Here is a 22,054-nt window from a genome sequence, read left to right on the forward strand (position 1 = left end):
TAGCGTAGTAAATCAGGAAGAAATTTTGTCAGTTTGAACAATAAATAACTTAATTATTTTTTTAAACAACCATCAACTTACAGTGATGATTTTTATGGTGGAATTATTTTTTTAGACAGTTACAGTGTTTCAAACCTATCATGAGTTTCGTAGATTAGATAACAAATTTTCCTCAAACGTCAGTTGAATTAGGTATCTTTATATAGAGATATTTTGGAAAATCTAGAAAAGATCTCAAATTGACTTATACTCATCGTCATAAATTAATCATTAAGAAAATTTTTCTTGTAACAATTGGTAATTTGTGTTAAGTGAACATTTGTAGAATGCGAATCAGAATTTTCTCACCCTCTGATATTCATGGTGCTTATTTTGCATGTCTTTTATAGTAAAATAGTGGACCGTGTTTCAAGGACAATATTAATCAGCAAGTCATATGATGTGTTTGCATTCTTGTTTGCGAAAAATTGCACAAAAATATTACTCATTAATGCAATCAAATTCAAATTAGTTTCCATTATTATTTTAAATCATTTAAATAATTTACGTTCCCTTTGATTAAATTTCATGATTTTCCACTTCTTACATTATTTTTTAAAAAAGCATAGAATGAGAACGATTTCATTTTATATTCCTTCTTTTTTTTAATTTCTCCTTAAACTCCAAATAAATTTCCATGGAATTGGTTTCCTGACAATGAAAATATCGTTATTTGTCATCAGTCAAAGTTAGTGAAAAAAGAATATGTCTTAGACAAAGATGATTTGAGGCGCTTAGATTTCAAAATTTTGCAAATTAAAAACGGTTTTACTGATTATCCATCCAAATTAAATGGATGGAAAGATCTGCAGTCAGAATTAAGAAAGATTTATCTTGAAATACAGTCATTCTGAATTCCAGGTTACCAAAAATGCAGCAATTCCTGACCCGAGTATGTTTATATTAACTTTACGCATTGCAACAATTATTACAGAAGGGGCTCATTTATTACAGAAGTTTTTTTTGGGGAAGGACAAAAGGTCTAACGCCGACCCTGAACCAAATTATAAGAAAATGCAACTTTAAGAAGTGAATACTATCGCCTAAATACCTTTAAAAAAAGACGAGTTAAAAACATGTGGTTTGAAAAGCTTGTACTTTTTCTTTCGGCATCAGTTAAATGTAAAATTAAAGAAAAAGAAAAAACTAAAATTTTATTATAATTTCTTTAAAAAAATAACTTTTTAAAATTACATTTTTCAAGTGCCTTTTATTTGGTTAGTAAATCAAACTCTGATTTCCCGTTACTTCAAATATAAAATAAATAAATATATATTTATAAAACTTTTAAAATATATTGTATAATCATTAAATAAATGGTAACAAATAACTGGTAATCAAGGAACGGTAAATAAAAATAAAGAAGTTTCAAGATATCATTCCCAATGTAGATCTCCCTTGCGTAACGTTTGTTGTAACAATTTTGACTTTTTTAACATAAGCAAATGTGGATTAACAACTCTCGAAGTTGTTACATCTTTTTTCTTTGAGTTTCCTTTCGCTTTATTTGGCTCAATCACAGTACTTTTGGAACTACACTTTTGGTGATCTTTTATATGCGACTTAATAAGATGTATTTGATTGCTTTTTAGTTCCATTTTTAGAACCATGCGCTCTAACATTTTTTTAAATTCTTCTTGTTGTTTTTCGTTATTAATTTCGTTCATTTGGGAAGAAACTTCATGGTGAGCACTAAAATAAAAGTTAATACAAAAAATTACTCAGACAATTCGTCATTCATACAAAAGCAAATAATTATAAACCAATATAATAAAGAATGAGTCAGCTTTCAATTTCGCAATTTTATAGATAAATGTGGGTTTAGTGCATAAAAGTATGATAAAATTGAGTGGGGTGGAAGATAAATATTTTAAAACAAAGTTAAAACGTCTATTTACCTTTACAACTTAATATTAAATAGTAAAACGTTAGTTTGTAATATTTTTATCATTTTTAATGCAGAAATTATAAAATATTTTTTCCCAAGCGCTTTTCAGCCATTTTAAAGGCATCAGAAAAATGTAGAATTATTATATTTTGCTAAAAATACTATTTAACAGTATTTTTTCTATTTTATCTCATCAGCTATTGCTTGATGTCTCCTTCATATCAAATTGGATATAATGCAAATACTGTTTAAAAGGCAATAATGGAGGAAGATTCTAATGTATTTGCAAAAAGATTAGCAAACCAAAAAGAGCTTGGATTTCTTTGTTTTTCCTAAAAATTTTGTACAAACCTAAAAAAATTAGTACAAAATTTTTAGGAAAAGAAAAAGATCCTAAGTTTGAGAATACCTTTTAAGAATTTTTATCATTAGGATATGATTTTCTTGGTTCCAATATCTCTCAAAAAGGAGTCTATATATATACACACACACACCACACACCTACATATATATACACAACCAGCAGTGCAACATGCCAAAAACCTGTCTTAGAATATGCTTCTCTTAGAATAAATAGAAATAGATTTAAATAGAAGTTTAAATGTGTCTTTTTAAAAAAAAACAAAACAAAACAAAACAAAACATAAGGAGCAATAATGCCCTGGCAACCCTCTGGTCCCAATCAGTTGAAACAAAATTCTTTTGTGTAAACAATTACCAAAAAGTTTTTGACTGGTAAATAAATTTTAATGTTCAATCAAAATTCATAGCATAAGTGAAATCTAAATTAAGCATGAAGGTTTAGCTGAAAATGCAATAAAATAAATTTTTTGCTAAGATTTAGAACTATCAAAAATTTGTTCAATTAAATTATTGATTGTACATCTTGTTACAATACCAAAATGACATACAAAGGTTTAGAAAAACTTAAGCTGTATATGGAACTGAGGATTCATATGGCTGAAATGAGTACACATTGTAAATTTTGTTCCAGCCAGTACTTATAATTTTATTCTTTAATGTAAATATTATTGTTTAAAGTTTACTTAAACAAAATTTAATGTTCAAAGCTTGAGACTTTTTTAGATTGTCTGTAAGTAACATATTTTAATCTTAAACATTTAGGTTCCAAAAATCTTAAACATCTTTAAATATTTTTATAAAAAAACAAATTTTCTTTAAAAAATTCTTCAAAACTTACAATCCCAACTGAGCCAATTCATCTTGAAGCATCTCGAGCAAGGTTTCAATATCCCTTACAGAAACAGTTTCTTCTGCTCTTTTAGTGACATGCTTTGTTTTTTGTTTTAATTTTCTTGAATCAGCTGTTGATTGAGAATCTGTCCTTCCCCTATGGCAAAGGCTGTTATGTGATTTCATAATAGAAAGCACATTTTGAATATTTGCTCCTAAAGAATGTGATTTCCCTGATGACTAAAAAAAAAAATAGTTAGAGAACAGTTATATTCATAAGTTTTCTGGGATTAAATTCAAGTATTCTGGGTTAGAATATTCTGATCCTCATATTACGGCATACATAATAACAATAATTAATAAATAATATTAGTTCATAAATAATAGCAAGACTACTTTATTTTTCTTTAAATACTTAAAAACCTGCAACAAAATTACAAACTTGAGAATATGAATGTAAAAAATTTTGATGAGTTACAAAAATATAATTTGTATTTGATAGTGTGAAAGTGTTTTTTAGTTCATTTAATATTATAAAGATTGGTCACTTTTACTATTACTGTGATCATAAATACCAAACCATGTATTAGCACTTATGGTAACAACTAGTAATTAACAGCATTTGACCAATGTTTAAGAGATTAGATTACCTTACAGAAACAATAATTGCATAATACCTTTCCCACTACAAAAGGTATATCAGCATAACTCATCAAGTAATGCTCTTGATTTAAAGAAGACTTTGGATTCACAACTTGTTTTACATCAGAATCTAAAGCATCAAGGTCACCCTAAAAATTTATATAGATTAAAAATATTATTAGTTAAATCTTCTTAAAAAGAACTTTGTGATTTTGTAAGATGCTTCATAAGAAACAAAATCTTTAAATGACACAAACCTAATTAAATACACTGTCATCACTTTCAAAAGCATAAAACATTTGCAGATAATTAAAAATACCTTTTTCATCATTTCATTATTCACATCATTGCAACAAAGAGTTTTCTTACAGGTCTTTGTGCATATAGTGTCCTAAATGTTTTAAAAATATTTAAGATATAAATATGTAAGTATAAATACACACACACACACACACACACACACACACACACACACACACACACACACACACACACACACACACACACACACACACACACACACACACACACACACACACACACACACACACACACACACACACACACACACACACACACACACACACACACACACACTTAGACACTTTTTTTAAATGATCAGATTCAATTCAAACTCCAAATATAATTTTTTTTATATATCCTTCTTCTATAGAGTTAAGAGTTAATTTTCATTCAAAACCTAAAGGGGCTTTTGAAAAGAAAAAAATTTTTAATCTTTTTATCTGTAAATAACAAGTTTATTTCATTCCTTTTCTTCATATAAAATTATTGACCTCTTTTGTAGCTTTCTTCCAATAAATTTAATAAAATTTTTCTGATTAAACTTATGTTTATATAATACCTTGTAGAAACTTATAATAGGGAATCTGGCATGAATCCAGGGTTTAAACAACCTTGCTAATACGCAGCACCAAAGGCACCAAGAACTTAGTGGATGTTTTCAAATAATATGCTAAAGTAAGTCCACAGTTAGTCTGTAAATTGCTTTTACTAACAAGCATATTAAACGTTCTGCAAGTCTGTCAAACTTTGAAATGGCAAAGATTACTGTTTAGTAACAAGATGAACATTCAAGTTGATAGCTGAAAAAATCAAGCCTACTAGAAAAGTATAATTCTGATTGAAATGTGAAGCATACTAACCATGTATACAGTTTGCTTGGTATATAGACATGCATAAACTAACATGGGGTTGATTTAAGACTTTTGATGGTCACTTAAAGTAATTAATTAAACAATTAATTGACTTCTTACAAGAACCTAGTTTTTTACTGTTTTTAAACAGTATAAGGCAATTATAATGACATTATGAGTTGGTCTGCCAACTCATAATGTCAATTTTTCTGTTGTTAAATTGGATATAGTCCTTACTTAAACTAGATCAAGAACCTTTGTTTGTGGTAGACAAGTAAATATTAAATAACACAAAAATTAGAAAAACTGCAGATGTCCACTGCCAAGCATTTTAGACCCCTGATGAAGTTGTACTAAATATAAAAAAAACATTTACCCCTCTAGATTCTGGAGTATATTTTTTTTGATGAGCTTCTTGGATTTTCTTTTCAAGTTGATGTATTTTATTCTAAAAATAATTTCAAAAACCAGTCATTAAAATAATGGCTTCAAGACTTAAAGTAATTCAAAAATTCAACTCTACTTATAAAGCTTTTAAAAAAAGGAAAAGAATGAAAAATTGAAATATATCTTTGTTACATTTTAATTAAAGTAACAGAATTCTAAAAATTGTATGCCAATAAAACCATTAGCTTTCTATTTTGGAGATGATAAGTAACAAAAGTAATAATTGTTTTTGCTACATCCTAGAGCAACCATTAAAAAACACATAAATTTTGCAGTATAAGTTACCTCTGTAATAGCCTGAGAAGCAGATAATTTCATATGCTCTTCATGCAATTGATTTACCTTTTCCATAGTAGGTAAGAAACGCTTATCTATGTCATATACTGATGTTTCACTTAAAGCATTTTTATGTATTCCATATTCAAGAGCAACTGATGGACTCACAAAGGAATCAGCAGATAATTTTAAATTAGAGTGATCAAGTAAACATGGGTCTACGGTGGTTTTATTGGAAGGAGAAAAAGTTCTTTTACCAAGCATGACAGTTCTTGAATTATCAAGTTGCTTTTCTAACACCTCACACCTTTTTTTTGCACTCTCTATCTTATCTTCAAGATCTAAAATGAATTTTTTTGGGGACACAAAAATAAACTTAGTTGAAGCTTTAACTAAAGTCAGAAATAATTACTTTAAACAATATTTAAAAACAATGCCACCTGATAGATAATTTAATTTTTTGAAAATAATTATATAGCTCAAAAGTAAATAGTTTTTAAATTTCAAAATATACCTTATCTAACAATAAAATTATTGAAACTTTTAATCTTTTTATAACTATAATAAATCCAATATTAAAAAAATTAGTCTGTTCAGAATTGGTTTCCAAAGACTTTTTTTTAAATTTTCATTAAGCAGTATTTCTTAATTTTTGGGATTATACCTATAGTGTTAGAAGCAGCCAATGATTGATTAGCATTTTCTTTAACTTTATCGAAGAGAAGTTTTTGCTTGTAACTATGCGCTTCGTTTGCAAGTGATTTTAAATTTTGTTCAGCTTGATCTCTATCTGACTCTAAGTACTGTATTTTTTCTTGCAAACATTTCAAAGCTTCCATCACAGCTATAAAACACAAAATAAAGCGTTTTGTGTCTTTACTACAAAGAAGATTTAATCAATTTAAATGAAGATTAATCAAAAAGAAGAAGATTTTAAAAAATTAATTTATATTAAAATTGAATTTGAAAAACCCTACAAGTTAAGAGTAAATTTAACATTACCTGCAATATTTAAAAAAAGATTTACCTTTTGATTTATTTTCTTGGTCATTTCTTAGAACCTCAGCTTTGTAACTTAAAAAACTGTAGTTTCTTTCAGCTAATTTGGAAATATTTTTGTATGAAGATTGAGATCCAATAGAAGTATAAGGCGACTCCAAAGAACTCAATTCTGGCATTGTCTATTTATAGTTAAACTAATTGGTTGTTAAAAAAATTTTTGTTAAAATTCTGCTTAATAAATTTTTATGTTTATGTTTTTTGGTCATTTAAATTTTTGCAAGACTCAATTTTTAAATTAAGAAATTTTCTACATAAATCTTTTAAAACCATTGTAAAACAATAATATTGTCTAAACTTTTTGCATATTAGGTATCACGATTCTATTGACAGGACAGTATTTTAATATTTATGCATGTTTATATATATATACATACATACATATATATATATATATATATATATATATATATATATATATATATATATATATATATATATATATATATATATATATATATATATATATATATATATATATATATATATAGTTACAGTGCTCTATTAAAACAACAAAACAGCTTTCAAGTACCACAGTTTCATCACTTTGTATCAGCTTTGATAATGACGTGCTGAAAGCTATGTTATTAGTTTTTATCATAATGGATGAATAGATGAATGGAACATTCCATTTTCAATATTGGTTTACAACAAAATATGAGACCAAAAAGGAATAGACACGCACATAAACAATGTCTAGCTTTACTTGTCATTGTTGATTTCTACCTAGGTATACAAATACAGCACTTGTGTTTCTCAAAATGAAATTCAAAAATAGTTTGGGTTAACCTAATACCGTATGTGCTTTACTAATGTTTCAAAATAAACTTTTCCTTAATTTAAACATTTAATTAAATAATAACCTAAGTTGCCTCGAATATGTATGCTTTGACAAAATTTTTTTTTTGTCTATTTTTAAAAACTTAAAGCACAAGTAGACTTGTAGGTTGACCTGCTTTTTTTTAAAAATGTGCGTTGAAGCGTGTGATCAAGTTTCAAAACAAACAAAATAACGATGTCAACTTTTTGAAAGCGATGTGTCGTAAGTTCCCTTTGACGTGTAGCTAATGTCTGTTATGAACCTCAAAAAATCTTCCGTTACAAAACAGAAAAAGATAGAGATTTTTCTTACACAAAAGAAAAAAAAAATCACCAATTATGAGGCCAATTTATGAAATATTTTACTTCGTTTTCTATTTAAGATGGACTGAACCAAAATATTTTTTAACTAGCCTAAGAGAATTTTTGGATCAAGGTGATATTTTGTGCAAAATTTTAAATTTCTACCTGAAATGTCACGATAATATTGGTTGTCGATAAAACTGACCACGGACTAAATTTCTCTAAAAAAATATCCACCCGGATAATTTTATTTTCGGAAAATATTGGCCTGAGTAATAAAAAATTGGTTTGGAAATAACTTTATTTGCATTTGCATTTATTGATTGCCATGGAAAACAAGTTGGTTCAAAAGTGTTTACTTATTTAACTAAAAACCAATATCCTGAAGGAGTTTAGGAAGGCGAAAAACAAGTAATAAGAAAAAAAGCCTTAAAGTTGTTGATTTTTGAAAGTAGAGAGTTACTATACAAGTATAAAAAAAAGACAAGCAAGTCGATAAATGCTTGAATTATCTTAGCAATAATTATAAAAAAAAATAAAGTTCATAATCATTTTTTTTTTCCATTGAATTAATAATTATTATAATAATTTCAATCATTACAATAATTGAATATAATTAGTTAATTTTTTAAGCTTTATCGTAGATTATATATATAATAATCATTATAATAATGATTGTTATAATTTGCTATAAAGCTAAATTTTAAATTAACTAATTTATATCCAAATTATTATGCAAAATACTAAAAAACAAATTTTTTACGGAAATAACATTCAGTATATAATAAAAAAATGTTTAGAATAGTAAATTGATATTTTGGTTTCTGCTTAAATTTTTAGTATTTATGCCATAGCTTATATATTTTTGAAATCATTTTATTATCATAAAATATAATGATAAAAAATGTTTATATATATATATATATATATATATATATATATATATATATATATATATATATATATATATATATATATATATATATATCCAGAATTGTTTCCGAGTCAATCAGCTTCCATTATTCTTTATCATTAATTCTGATAAAGTATGATAAAGCATTGACAGGTTATAAATATATATCCATCTTAAAAACGTTTCTCATTTTAAGAAAAAAATAGTTTGAAAAATAAAAAAAATAGGATGTACCAGCTTAAACTGAGGTAAAAAGCCACTTATTATACTCATTATACTATTTTACACTTATTATTTGTTATAATTTATTTAAACTTGTAAATTTATAATTCGAACTTTGAAAAACCAAAAATAGCAAACATTTAATGTCATTCAAAAATATTCCAGCTGCTTATGTTCAAGCATTTTGGATTTTTTTTTTTTTTTTTTTTTTTAATATTTCAGCAGCCGTTTATTTCATTTAGTATTCATCAAAATTTTTTTAATCATACCTACTTAATTTTTTACTTTGTTTTTGAAAAAAAAAAAAACAAGATATTATTTAATAATAATAATAATAATGTAAAATTTTTATAAATAATAATGTAATTATCATAAATAGTATTTTATTACATTATCTGCATTTTTTCTGAACAATTTAAATGAGATACAAAAGTTTTTTTTTTTAAAGTGCAGTGTGTTAATCAGGGTTAAAAACTTTCTTTATGGTTTTTTTTCATCTCAAAAATAATGGTATAACGTCCTTATATAAGCCAATCATCAAATGTGTTAAAACTTGTACGCGAAAGTTTGTTTTAACTAAAGGATGTTTGCTAAATTAGCTTGAAAATTTTAGTTCTTTTTATATTTGTATTATTATAGATATATAGTTTCCTTACAAATACATCGTTATTATTATATCAAAGGACTCGATGCGTTGAGACGGGACTAAAGCGCATATCTAAACTACAACTTTACTTAAACTATTTATAGAAATTACGAACCCATCGCAATCACGAAGCTTACTGCGAAAGAAAGCGATGAATTGAAATTCATCGTTTTTTATCTCAAAAATCGTAATTATGTGTTTTAAATGTATAGCTTTTTTTAGGAACAATACCTGTAGTTTACCGAATATCACCAAGGTACAAAATTTAGAAAATGGTGTTAAATTATACTCTCTCAACTAATTACAGGGAACTATTATTATTTTTTTGAAGACCATTAACGAAAAGTGAGTTTATGATTTAAATATTCATCCTCATTTAAATGTTTAATTGGAATGCCTAAATCGCGTAATATTCTCGTTAACTTTGCATCTCCCGAAGACGAAGTTCTTCCCACCGTTGAACAAGACAACGAAGTAAAAGAAATTAAAATGCCAGCTCGAGAACCTTTATCACTTAATGATAGAAGTGATTCCACTAGTCATAATTACACATCATATCAAAAATCATCTGAGCAAAGTCCTTTGCTTTCAAAAGTTACAGACAGTGATTCAGATTCTGCTTTTGTAAACAATCTTGAAAATGATCCCATCTTTAGTAAAGTAATTCAAGCTACAGAAGAAGCTATTTATATGGGAATTTTGCCAGAGAGAATCTACCAAGGAAGTAGTGGCAGTTATTTTGTGAAAGATAAAAATAAGGTATATAAAACTGTGTATACCCTGATGTTAATATTTTCTTTTTCACAAGTTCACAATGAAGAGCTCGTTGACCATATATTTTCAAAATGGTTATGTTTGTAAAATTCTTTTTTTCCAAAAACTGAGTTGTCACTTATTAGTTGAATTTTTAGAAAATAATTGGAGTGTTTAAACCAAAGAATGAAGAGCCCTATGGTCATCTTAATCCTAAATGGACAAAGTGGATGCATAAAACTTGTTGTCCTTGTTGCTTTGGTCGAAGTTGCCTTATACCAAATCAAGGGTATATGTCAGAAGCAGGGGCAAGTCTTGTTGATGATAAATTGAACTTGAATATTGTCCCTAAAACAAAGGTATGTTACACCAAAACAAATATGAGGTTACTATTATGAGTTTTTGTTTTCTAATTTTTTTACTTATTATTTATATATTTCAAACTTAAGGTTTTTGAAAAGATAAAACTTGTCTGATTTAACTCTTTTGTATAACCAGGACTAGATAATGTTATAATTAATAACTATTTATTGGCAAGATTGGTTTGTCTAAAAGCTTTTGCTTATTAAATTCTTTTAATAAAATTCCAAATTAATGTTTTTTTTACAAGAAATATTTTCTAAATTTTTTTTTTTGTGGCTTAAAGAAAGGTTTGAAATAGCATTTTGTAAAATAATATGTTTTTACTCTTTTTAATGTGAGTTAACTAAAAAAAAATAAATATTTATTTAACTTATTTATAAAATATGATGCAACTGTATGTATAACAGAGTTGAACTTAATTTTAATACTGTTAATAGTCAGCACAGTTCTATCTGAAAAAAGTATTTTTACTATTCATATTCAATGTTTATGACTCATGGTTTTTAACCTAAAATGTTATGCAACCTCTATATATTTTACTACAGTTCTTGTATGTGTAATGAGTATTTTTTATCATTTTCATGTTTTGTGTGTGTGTGTTCACACATTTACATAAATATTATCTGTAAAATAGGGTTCCCATAGCTGTACTCATTCAGAAAGCAGAAAGTTTGAATAGTAATTTTTATTTAAACATATAACTTGTGATAATTTGTATACATTTATTAACCTACTCATGAGTGTTTAGCAAAATCAACCTTTTGATAGTGGATTAGTAATAGATTTATAATAATATTAAAAGGGGGATGCTACTTTTGTTTTTGTTTTTACAGAAAAGTCCAGTATACTTGACTTATTTATATGTAAGAAAGAAGTTACAAATTAGAAAGATTTTTTTCAGTATATTATCCTAAATCTAAAGTGCGTTGTATATTTTAGATTGTGCGTTTAGCTAGTTCCACTTTTAATTACAATACATATGATAGAGCAAAAGCTCGTTCTAAGAGATTTGCAACAGAACGTTTTCCAGATACTATAGGAAAGCATGTTCGAGCTGGATTACCACCAAAGGTTAGATAATATTTATGTGAACTTTTTTACTATACAATACAAGTTTTTTGTTAATATCTGAGCAGTGAATTTGTTCTTTAAACCAGACTTACATTTATTGCTTATACCAGGATATATATTGACTTAATGTATAACTAAATTAAACATATATAAGTTCTCTTTTTAAATTTTGATTTAAAAAGATATGTTTAAAAAAATTCGTGACTCTTATAAGTCAACTCAATTTATAAATATTCAATTTTTTAACTTTAGAATGGCCTAAACTCTCAATTTATACACTTGTATATATGTTATTTGGAAGTTTTTGATCTTAAACGTAGATTCCTTGTTTTGCAATATTTTTTTTGAAAATATGTTGCAAAACAAGGTATCTTTAACATAACAAGATATTTATGACATAGCAAGGTTACAAAAAAAATCAATTAGGGTAAAATATCTTTTACCACAATTGACATTTTTTTAATAATGGGTCTGACAATTTAAACCAATAATTTTTCTGAAACAATCTTTTTTAGTCTAAATCACTTTTTTGTGTTTGTGGTCTATGCAAATAAGATTAAAGAAATAAAAAATTTTACAATACATACTTTCATATTATCTCAAGTAGGTGTTTATGGTTTCTTTACCGAAATGTACTCTTTAAATAAATCATGATAGCTTCCGACGGTTTTTAAGACCAATGTTCATGCTTAGGTTATAGACCCTAGGAAACACAAACATTTAACTGTTCCTTTGTAACACATTTCAAAAGGTTAAGCTATGGTATAGTTTTTGCCATCAAAATTCAATAATAATAATTTTTTTATCTTTAATAAAGTTGATACTTTTAAATAAAAAATGGAAAGAAAACGCAAAATAACAGTAGAAACAAGATTGGCAATATTTACATTGTGGCAAGAAAAATATTTAATATGACAATTTGCAAAAAAAAATTTGAAAATAATAGTGCCATTCTTTCAGGAAGTTTGAAAATGGAGATCCATCTGTTTTTCAAGAAGATAATGATCCAAAGCAATCCTCAAAATCATAAAATTAATGAAAGAAGGATTTGGTTTCCCTAATCACCCAACTAATTTCAACCTTGTTGAAATTTTTTAGTCATGGATAAACAGAAAAATAAAAACCACCCATATTACACTAGTTAAGGACCTCCAGGAAGAGCTGAAGAAAACTTTGTGAGACATCCATGTGAGATGTATAAAATTTGTCGAATCTATGCTTAAATGTATTAGAGATATTACAAAGCTTAAGGAGGCCATTTTAAATAGTGACATTTGTATTGTGTCTATTTTTGTTTGCTAATTTTGTATTACTCTAGATTATCGATTGCATCTGTTTTGTTTGTTTTGTTTTGTTTTTTTTGTAAAGTAAGTAACAGAAGTGTTTAGTTCTTTTAAAATTTTTAGTATATTAAGTAATAAATAAATTAAAAAACAGTTCTTTTAAAATCTTAATCTGTTCAAATGCAAATTAACAAAAACTATCAATTTTTTTAAGAAAAAATGTGCGTGTCTGAGTATACCGGGGGAGTTGTATTATTTCAAAACTACTTGACAGTCATTTCTGATTTCAACTTTTTAACAGCGAATAGAAAATTTAAATTGAAGAGGTGGTTAGCTTATAGTGTTTGGGGTTTGATTTGTCTAACATAAGTATTTCCATCTCTGACCATTGTTGTTTTTTTGCAAAGAAAATGGTAGTTTGCTTTGTTTTTTGGTCAGTTCTAGTGGATTTTTAACTATTGTAACTAAACAGTTATTGTACTAACTGACCTTATAAGCTATTTATTTTACTGTTGACAACTTTGTATGCTGGTATTCTGCATTTTCTTCAAATTATAACATATTTTCAAATATAATTCCTTTGTTAAGCTGGTTTTTGAAAATAAACAAGATAGCTCTTGTGTAGAAACTAATTTTGTAAAATCAGACTTTCAAAAAATCAGTTTTTACACAAAGGTTTACTACTATGTATTTCCTATTTAGCATTGTCATGATTTCAATAAAATTACAGTATTTGACAATAAAAATCTATTTGCTATATTTTATATTACTTGCAGATAATCAAGAAACTTATCTACATACATATCTTTTGAAGACATTTTTCTATTTGGAAATATCTTTTAGTTGAAATCTATATAAAAAAAATTAAAACATGTTAGGATTTTAAGAGCAGAAATAAGAATAAGATATAACAATCTTACATAACTGAAAAGCGTCAGATTTTTTAAAATTTATATTATATTGTTCCAAGTAGCTTAGTAGTATAGATTTTTTTTTGTTAGCATAGTTGTAGTAAAATTGCAAGAATATTGTATGCTTATCAATGATTTACAATATTTTAAAGTTTAAATTTCCTTATCCAGTTTTTACATGGAGTTAGCAAACAAATTTATTTTGAAAACTATAATCATCTCGTTTTTTTCTTTTCTTTTTCATTTTAGATAGGTTCCTTTCAATTATTTGTTGATGGTTACAAAGATGCAGAGTTTTATCTAAGGAAGTTTGAAGTCCAACCTCCAACTCCAGAAACTCTTAAAGACTTTCAACTATCTTTTGAAAAACTTGTTTGTTTAGATTACATTATTCGGAATACTGGTATGTTATTATAACACGTTTTTTTTAATCTCTTCTCACTGCTTTTTGAATGATGAAAATGAAGAATTTATTTATTATAGCAAAAACACTACAAGCATTAAGTACAAAAAAAACTCTTGTTATAATTTTATTAAAAAAATTATTTTTTATTGAAAAATATGCCTGTAGTATTGTTTGTAAATTGTTTGTAAAGTAATTAGTTTCTTACTTTTAAAGGTTTCCTGTTAATAAAGAAAATTAAAACTAACCCTGCATATTCCTTTAACCTGATATTCAGTTTCAGTCTTAAAGTTGACAATAGTTCATTTAAATTTTTTTCTTTAAGATCGTGGCAATGATAATTGGTTGATTAGTTATGAGGCTGCTCCAATTGTTGATGGTGAAACTTGTATGGAACATCAAAAAGGAGCTCTTACTGAGGTAAGTTATTTAGACAGATAAAAGAGGAAGTGTAAAAGATATTAATGGTAAACTCCACATAGTTTGCACTCATAATAGCACATTGGAATATTTTTCAAATACAATGCAACACCATACTTGTAAGCAAACTGCCTAGCTTGTACTTTAGACCATAGCACATATTGGAAAAAATGATTAAATATTCTGCATTATAACTTTCATCTGAGGCAAGAAAACTTTTTCTATTTCTGTATTCATTTCTATTTATGTATTTAATTCTGTATTTATTTCTATTTATGTATTTAATGTTTTCTGGCAGCTTTTGAGATTTTGCTATATTTGTAGCTTTTCCTACTATAGATTTTGATATACTATATTTGTTAGGTGCTTCACGAACAGACCCACTTTGAAAACACTTTTGAGTGTATCTTCATTTTTAAAGAATTTTTTTCTTATTGATTTTGTGTTTGGTTTCATCTAAAATAAAATGCTTTGTAATTAAATATGTCATATCAAAAAAATAGACAAGACACAGTTTGAGGTTGATGAAAGATTTCAATTAACTAGAAACACACAACTAGAAACACAAAACTACAGAATGCAAGTAAATTGCTTAAATAAATATATAATTTACATGACTATATAATATAACTATATAATATAAATCTACAACTTCATAAATAACTAGATGCATATCATATTACAGAAATTCAAATAAAAGTAGAAAGGGATATTTTAAAGAGTACAGTTATTGTATTGAATACACAAACCATTGCTAAAATAATCTATAAAAAATGCAGCTAATATTGTAAAAGCCTCAATTCCTTGACTTTAAAAAATGTTAAAAAACAGATTAAAAATTTAATTATCAAGCAAAACATTGGTCACACTTGAGTTATCAAAACTAAATGAATGAGCTTTAGAAAATGTTTTCTTTTTTGGTGACCAGGGCTATATCAACAGAACTACTTTTTTGATGGAACAAGTCCCATTCAATAAGCATTAATTTATCTCATTCAATATGTGCACCACTTTATCCAAAAATGATTATTCACACCAAAAACACAATTATTTAAGCTTGAATGTTTTACACACTGTAATACTTGAGACTGCTATCTATTTAAACATGGAATTTTATTTTCCATAGCTTCAAATTTGCTGCAAAATTAGAAAAACAAAAACATTTTTAAAAATTACTTTTTACATTCCAAAACACAATAACATCTAATGCCATAACATTCATAGCAAAATAAGGCGGATGAGTCAGTCTGTTAAGTTCTTGTTTCTATCACTCTTCATTATACAAATTCGAATATCCTTACATCGATGCTTCTATAAGAATCTGAGTTTATCCTCTTCATTAAGGTTTTCCCCTAATATTTTTAAGTTATATTTAAGTGCATTATTTTGAAAACTCATGTTTACATAAAGATAATTGCTACTAATTTTCATAAAAGCAGAATAGAAAATGCAAAATATAGTTAATATCATTAAGAAAGTTTTGTTATCTAATCCTGTTTAAATCTTACCATCTTAAATCTTGCCTTGTTAAACAGGATTAAATAACACTATTCCCATATGGCTTGGATTTTCAATAAACTTCATATCTTTTTTAAAAATTTTATTTATAAAAACAGCTTTCCATTTATAGAAAGTTTTTAATGGAAAAGAATAGAAAAAGATTTTTTCATAATTTTTTTTGTTTTATAATTACATTACATTTTTATTTACACTTTTTTTAAATACATTTTCAATAAGTGGACCCCCTCTAAGTTGCTGCATATCTAAGCATATGCATCCCCTCTAAGTTGCTGCATATCAAAGAACATGTCTAATTGTAAATGAATCACTTCTTTTTGTAAAAATCTTATAAAAAATTAAGTTTGTAACAAAAAAATATATAAATGCAATTATATTCAAAACTTATTTTGAATGTTTCTTTAGATTTCTTGTTGCTACAATTTTCTTTTGATGAAAGAAGACAGATATTAAGTTACATGAAAAAAAAATCAGTTTCTTCTACAATAAATAGCTGATAAACAAAAGTTTGATCATTACTTTTGATCATTGCATTTTACTTAGTGTTTAAGAATGCTAAGTTTTGGATAAGTTTAGCTGCATATAGTTTCTGGTAATATTCAGTTTCATACTAAGAACAGTTGAGGTGTCAAAATAAAATTATGATCATAGCCAAATTGACTTTTTACAAGATATAGTTTAAAAATGATGTTAGATCTGTTATTAAAAGATAATATAAAATTCTAATACTACTTCATTTGCTTATTGTTTTTTAGTTTAGGAAATCTTTGCCATTAGAAGTTTTCAGAAAAAATTTTTTTCTTTGTTTTAGAATAATTGTGAAATTTGTGAAAAAACAGAACAATGGAGTTTGGTTGGAAATCCAAAAGTTCGCATTGCTGCTATAGATAATGGTTTAGCATTTCCAATAAAGCATCCAGACTCTTGGAGATTATGTATGAAATAAATTTTTTTTTTGTTTCAAATATTGATTTTTATTTATTATTATTATATATATAATAGTTAGTATTATATATGTAATAGTTATAGTATTATATATATAATAGTATTATCTGTAAAAAAAAAATGTTTTTCATTTTTTATTTTTTCCTTTACTTTTTAGATCCTTATCACTGGGCTTGGCTTCCCTATGCAAAGGTTCCTTTTTCAGAAGAAATCAAAGATCTATTGCTACCTCGACTTACTGATATGTGTTTTGTCCAAAACATTATTGATGATTTGTTTGAACTATTTTCAGTAAGATCTTATTTAAGTATAAGTAAATTGAAAGTTTTGCTAATTGTATCTAAAAGAACTAGAAATTCTAAATGAAAACACTATTCATATAGTTAAAAGAATTTCTTTACTGAAAATTTCTAAGCACAGTTTTCTTAAGAAAAAAAATTTTATTGGTTTGAAAAAAAGTTTCAAAAATTTGTAACAGTACTTTCATATATAGTACATTAATACAAAGTACATTCATAATCTTGTTTGGGAATGTGAATTGGAATGATAGGAGAGATATTTGCCAAAAAAACTTGTTTAATTAACTAAATTTATTTGCATCTTCCAGTTCTTTTCCCTGGCCACCTTGAATTCTTTCTATTTAGAAATTTTAAAAATTTTTTAATAATGATTATAATAATATTTATAGCAACAACAACACCAACAGCAAAAGCAGCAATAATAGCAACAATAATAATGATAAAGGCTAATAGTTAAAGGCTAAATGTTGTAACTTTTAGAAAACTGACTTTTTGTGCCATAATACTCTAAATGTATAGTTATTATTTTAACAGATCTTATTAACGTTCTCCTTTTTTAAGGACATAAATTAGAAAAAGACTTTTATTTTATAGGAAGATAAAGGTTTTGACAAAGGAAATTTTGAAAAGCAGATGGCTGTATTAAGAGGACAGGTAAACTGTATTTGTTGATTATGTTGATTTGTTGATTTTATTGAAGTGTTGAAAAAAAAAAATCTACTAAAATAATCATTCAGAAAAATGAATCCAACAAATGATCAGATAGTATGATCAAATAAAATGATTCAAACATTTGGTCTTATAAAAAGATATTTTAATGTAAAATTATAATTTTAAGGCCAAGATTCAGAGAGAATCTGATATGAAATTGGTGATTCAGAAGGCAATAATAAATTTTTCTTGTAGTAAACTTCATGAAACATTCAGACCTTAAGATTAATGTTAAGCTTTAAACATAAAAAGAGAATGTTTATGATGGCTTATTTCTTTAGTGCACAAAAAAATGCAAACATTCTTCAACATACTATAAAATTTACAGCAATGATTAGCTAAAGTGTGTTCAATTTTAAAAATTAAATGCATCACGATTTGCTGTCAAAAGTAAATAATAGGATTTTAGATACATAATGTTGCTCAATGCTGCTGTTTGTCATAATTGATGTATCAAAATGCTTATTGTCTTTGAAAGTGGAAATTCTATATAGTCTGAATTGGCTGAATTTTATGTTACTTTGCTTAGCCATGGTCATAATATTATTAAATTATTAGTTAATTATATAAGTTATGTAACAAATAAAATCATATGTTGCTAAATGCTTTGTTTAACCATGTGCAAACCTTTTCAAAAAAAAGGAAAAATCAAAAATATTTTGTTAAAAGATAAAAAAATAAATGAATATCAATTAGTAAAGTACGTCTCCTAGCTTCCAGATATTTTGTTATTCAACCTAGAAACAATTTGAAATTTAAAATCAAAACTTTCTTTGTGGTCACCAAGATGGGATATTTTTCTATTCCAATAAAGAGATGAATTTATTGTGATATTATGTTATGAACAACGAAAGTTTTGGAATTTTGATAAAGTTGATTCAGATTTTCTATTATCATAGAGTTGTTAATCATTACATTAACAAAAACTTGTTGATATTTTATCACAAAGTTTGGTATTATTATCTAAAACTTGGTGTATCACAAAGTTTAGTTTATCTTAGAGATCATGAAGAGCTCTTAATATGTAGTGATCCTTTCCATGTAGATCACGAATGCTAGCTGGGTAGTATGGACATAGATGCCTAAAGAAGCAGCTTGTTAGCCAACTGTAACTAATATCACTTTAATGTCCTGCAACAGAAAAAATTGTAATGCATCAAATATGAAGTAGCAATCTTTAGATTGTCTTAATTATCTGCATTTGTTATTGCTCTTAATGTTTTCTTGGACAGTCATAAAAAGTATGAACACTTTAAACAGTCATACTGCTCCTTTATTTAATTAACTTTAAATAAACTATTTGTTTAAAAATGGTTATATTTTTAACTGCAACAATATTTAACAAATTGCTGTTGAATTTTAAGATTTTAAATCGAAGCTGTAAACAATTGCATCTTTTTATTGTCCTGCATTCTAGAATGTCCTGCATTGTAGAATGTCCTGCATTGTAGAATGCTGTTTGTTGATTATTGCAACATTTGAAAAATGTCATTCCCATAGCGGTAAAAAATTTGTTAAAAATGGCGAAGGCGAATTTCAATTTCGAAATATGATTTTCAATTTCGGAATACAATTTTCGATTTCAAAATAGATTTTCAAAGTGGTTTTTTTTTCTTTTTTTTTTTTTTTTTTTTTTTCAAATTTACTGTTAAAAATTAAAAACAATACCATTACCAACCTTTTGGTGTAGAAAGTGCAAATGTAATGAAAATATTTTTATCAAATTTGTTGTATTTATTATGGACTTTGCAGAAACATCTTATCAGGTTGAGAGATATTTTCATCTCTCAACACGATATTTTTTTGGTGAAATCATAAAATAATGCGTGATGTTAAGCAAGTGTAACAACAAGTCCAGAATATCTAATGTGGAAATTTCCCTTTAAGTGAATTTAAGAACATTTTATGCAATTTTGTTAAACATATTTCAGTTTATTTTTTTCAGTTTTTGATTTGTAATAAATCAGTTTCACTAAAGTTGAAATTCTACTTTGTTGACCTTTTAGATTTTAAACTTAAACCAAGCCCTCAGAGACAAGAAAACTCCCGCACAGTTGGTACAAATGCCGCCGGTGTATGTACAGCGAAGAAGGCTTACTAGTGACATTCCCCGCGAAGGTCGCGGTCATAATTTTGTTCAAAGTTTTCATGACAAAATACCCTTCTTTTCTTGGTGCTAGCAATGTAAAAGATGGATCAATACTGAAGAAGCACTGCTGGTTCTTCCTAAAAACGAACCTTAATATTTAAACCATCACTGAAGATGGTAACTGCATGGTATTTCATTCAGTTATTTCTATTATGCTGACACGAATTGGTATTGATAATGGAGTTTTTCCTGTTGAATTAATTTATAAATCGAATCTTTTATGTTGTATATTTATTTACTCCTCATTACGTGAATTTATTTGTAGCTCTTACCCTTCTGAAAATTGCCGCAATCAAATAATTCAGTTTTCTGTTAATTTATCTTTTTCTATTTCTTTTTCAGTTTTTTCCTTAATACTTTAATTTAAACTTTTTATATGAATGATGCATAAAAGACAACGTGTATTATATCATGTATATTTCCCAGGGCACTTTATTATATCCCACTAAATTTCATTAGCATCTTTTAATTAATTGTTAGCCCAAATAATGTATCTTTCTATATGTGATATCTCAATAATTCATTCAGATAATGCCGATATGTTGCTCATTTTCTTTGTTCGAATTTATTTATAAAATGAGTATGGCAATCTAGAGGTGGAAATTTCAATAAGGAAAGTCCCTGTAAACTCACAGCAACGTAAACAGAGCAATAATTGGAGATGTATAAAAATGACTTAACTAAGTTTTGTAACTCACGCTCTAGTTCCGATGTTCGCAAGCATTTGTCTCCGCCACACTGCGCAAATTGGCAATTAAAACCCTTAAAAATATTTTTATAATTGCCTCTTTTTTTGACAATAAAAGAAAAAATTTAAGTCTAAGAAGTGAGAAGACTAAAAAAAATTTACTTCAGATTGAAAGGCAAAGACAAAAATTCATTCAATACTTTAAAAGTGAAGTATAAGGAATTCTAGCTGCATTAAAATAGGGAGGGGGTTATCCGAATTTAATTCTTATTTACTTACACAATCTTATTTTATGTATTTTTAATGTATAATGAAAAGAAGTGTTACTTGTTTGTAATGTAAATAAATGTATTTTTATTGAGAAAAATTGGAAATTTTTCTTGAATTTTTTAATTTAAGCCATAAATACTCCAACGAGTTCCAAGTAGCTTTGAGTAGTAAGCAATTGAGTTTGAGTTGTTTGTCAATATGTGTACTTTTAAAGTATGAGGTCTTTTGGTCCAAATACCTGCTGAACAGGAAATGTTAGAAGAGAATAAAAATTAAAGATTTTGAAACACTACTATAAGAGAATTACTCCAACAATCCGTTAAGACTGATTCGTGAAGTTTATTTCAAATGTAAAGACATTCTAATACAAAGTTGAAACAACGATGCCTTTATTGAAAAAACTATGAATGGCTGCAGCGAAGCCTTGTGAAAAATAAATTTAGAGGATTTAGCCCAAGTGTACCTAACTGCATGGTCTTTCCACTTCTGCCAATGTCATTGGGTTTATGACAGCGTTCACACACACACACACACACACACACACACACACACACACACACACACACACACACACAATGTAAAACTTAAGAATATAAAACAATATGACAAGCTAATTTAACAAAGTAAATTAATTTCCTACCGTTTCACATTCAGTAAGCAATTAAGTC

At 26.5% G+C, this 22,054-nt stretch overlaps 2 protein-coding genes across 2 annotated transcripts; one reads left to right on the forward strand and one right to left on the reverse strand.

Annotated features, from left to right (window-relative positions):
* Positions 1-1,258: 1,258 nt before the first annotated feature.
* LOC145180622 (centrosomal protein of 57 kDa-like) lies at positions 1,259-6,875 on the reverse strand. The gene is made up of 8 exons (XM_090083468.1): positions 6,668-6,875; positions 6,305-6,484; positions 5,650-5,981; positions 5,294-5,365; positions 4,083-4,154; positions 3,799-3,912; positions 3,129-3,361; positions 1,259-1,731 (listed from the first exon to the last, which is right to left on the reverse strand). Exons 1-8 carry the CDS (start codon positions 6,816-6,818, stop codon positions 1,416-1,418), a joined length of 1,470 nt encoding a protein of 489 aa, XP_089939594.1. The 5' UTR covers positions 6,819-6,875; the 3' UTR covers positions 1,259-1,415.
* A 2,862-nt stretch (positions 6,876-9,737) lies between these two features.
* LOC145202161 (phosphatidylinositol 4-kinase type 2-alpha-like) lies at positions 9,738-20,966 on the forward strand. Its single transcript, XM_090082529.1, has 9 exons — positions 9,738-10,361; positions 10,514-10,714; positions 11,658-11,789; positions 14,233-14,386; positions 14,712-14,806; positions 17,136-17,259; positions 17,427-17,560; positions 18,163-18,222; positions 20,286-20,966. The coding sequence occupies exons 1-9, from the start codon at positions 9,996-9,998 to the stop codon at positions 20,457-20,459; spliced, it is 1,440 nt and encodes a 479-aa protein (XP_089938655.1). The 5' UTR covers positions 9,738-9,995; the 3' UTR covers positions 20,460-20,966.
* Positions 20,967-22,054: the final 1,088 nt, after the last annotated feature.

The sequence above is a fragment of the Hydra viridissima genome, unplaced genomic scaffold (assembly GCF_058129835.1).
Source record: "Hydra viridissima isolate aposymbiotic clone 2 unplaced genomic scaffold, HvirCarnegie_v1 scaffold_3, whole genome shotgun sequence".
NCBI classification, from domain to species: domain Eukaryota; kingdom Metazoa; phylum Cnidaria; class Hydrozoa; order Anthoathecata; family Hydridae; genus Hydra; species Hydra viridissima.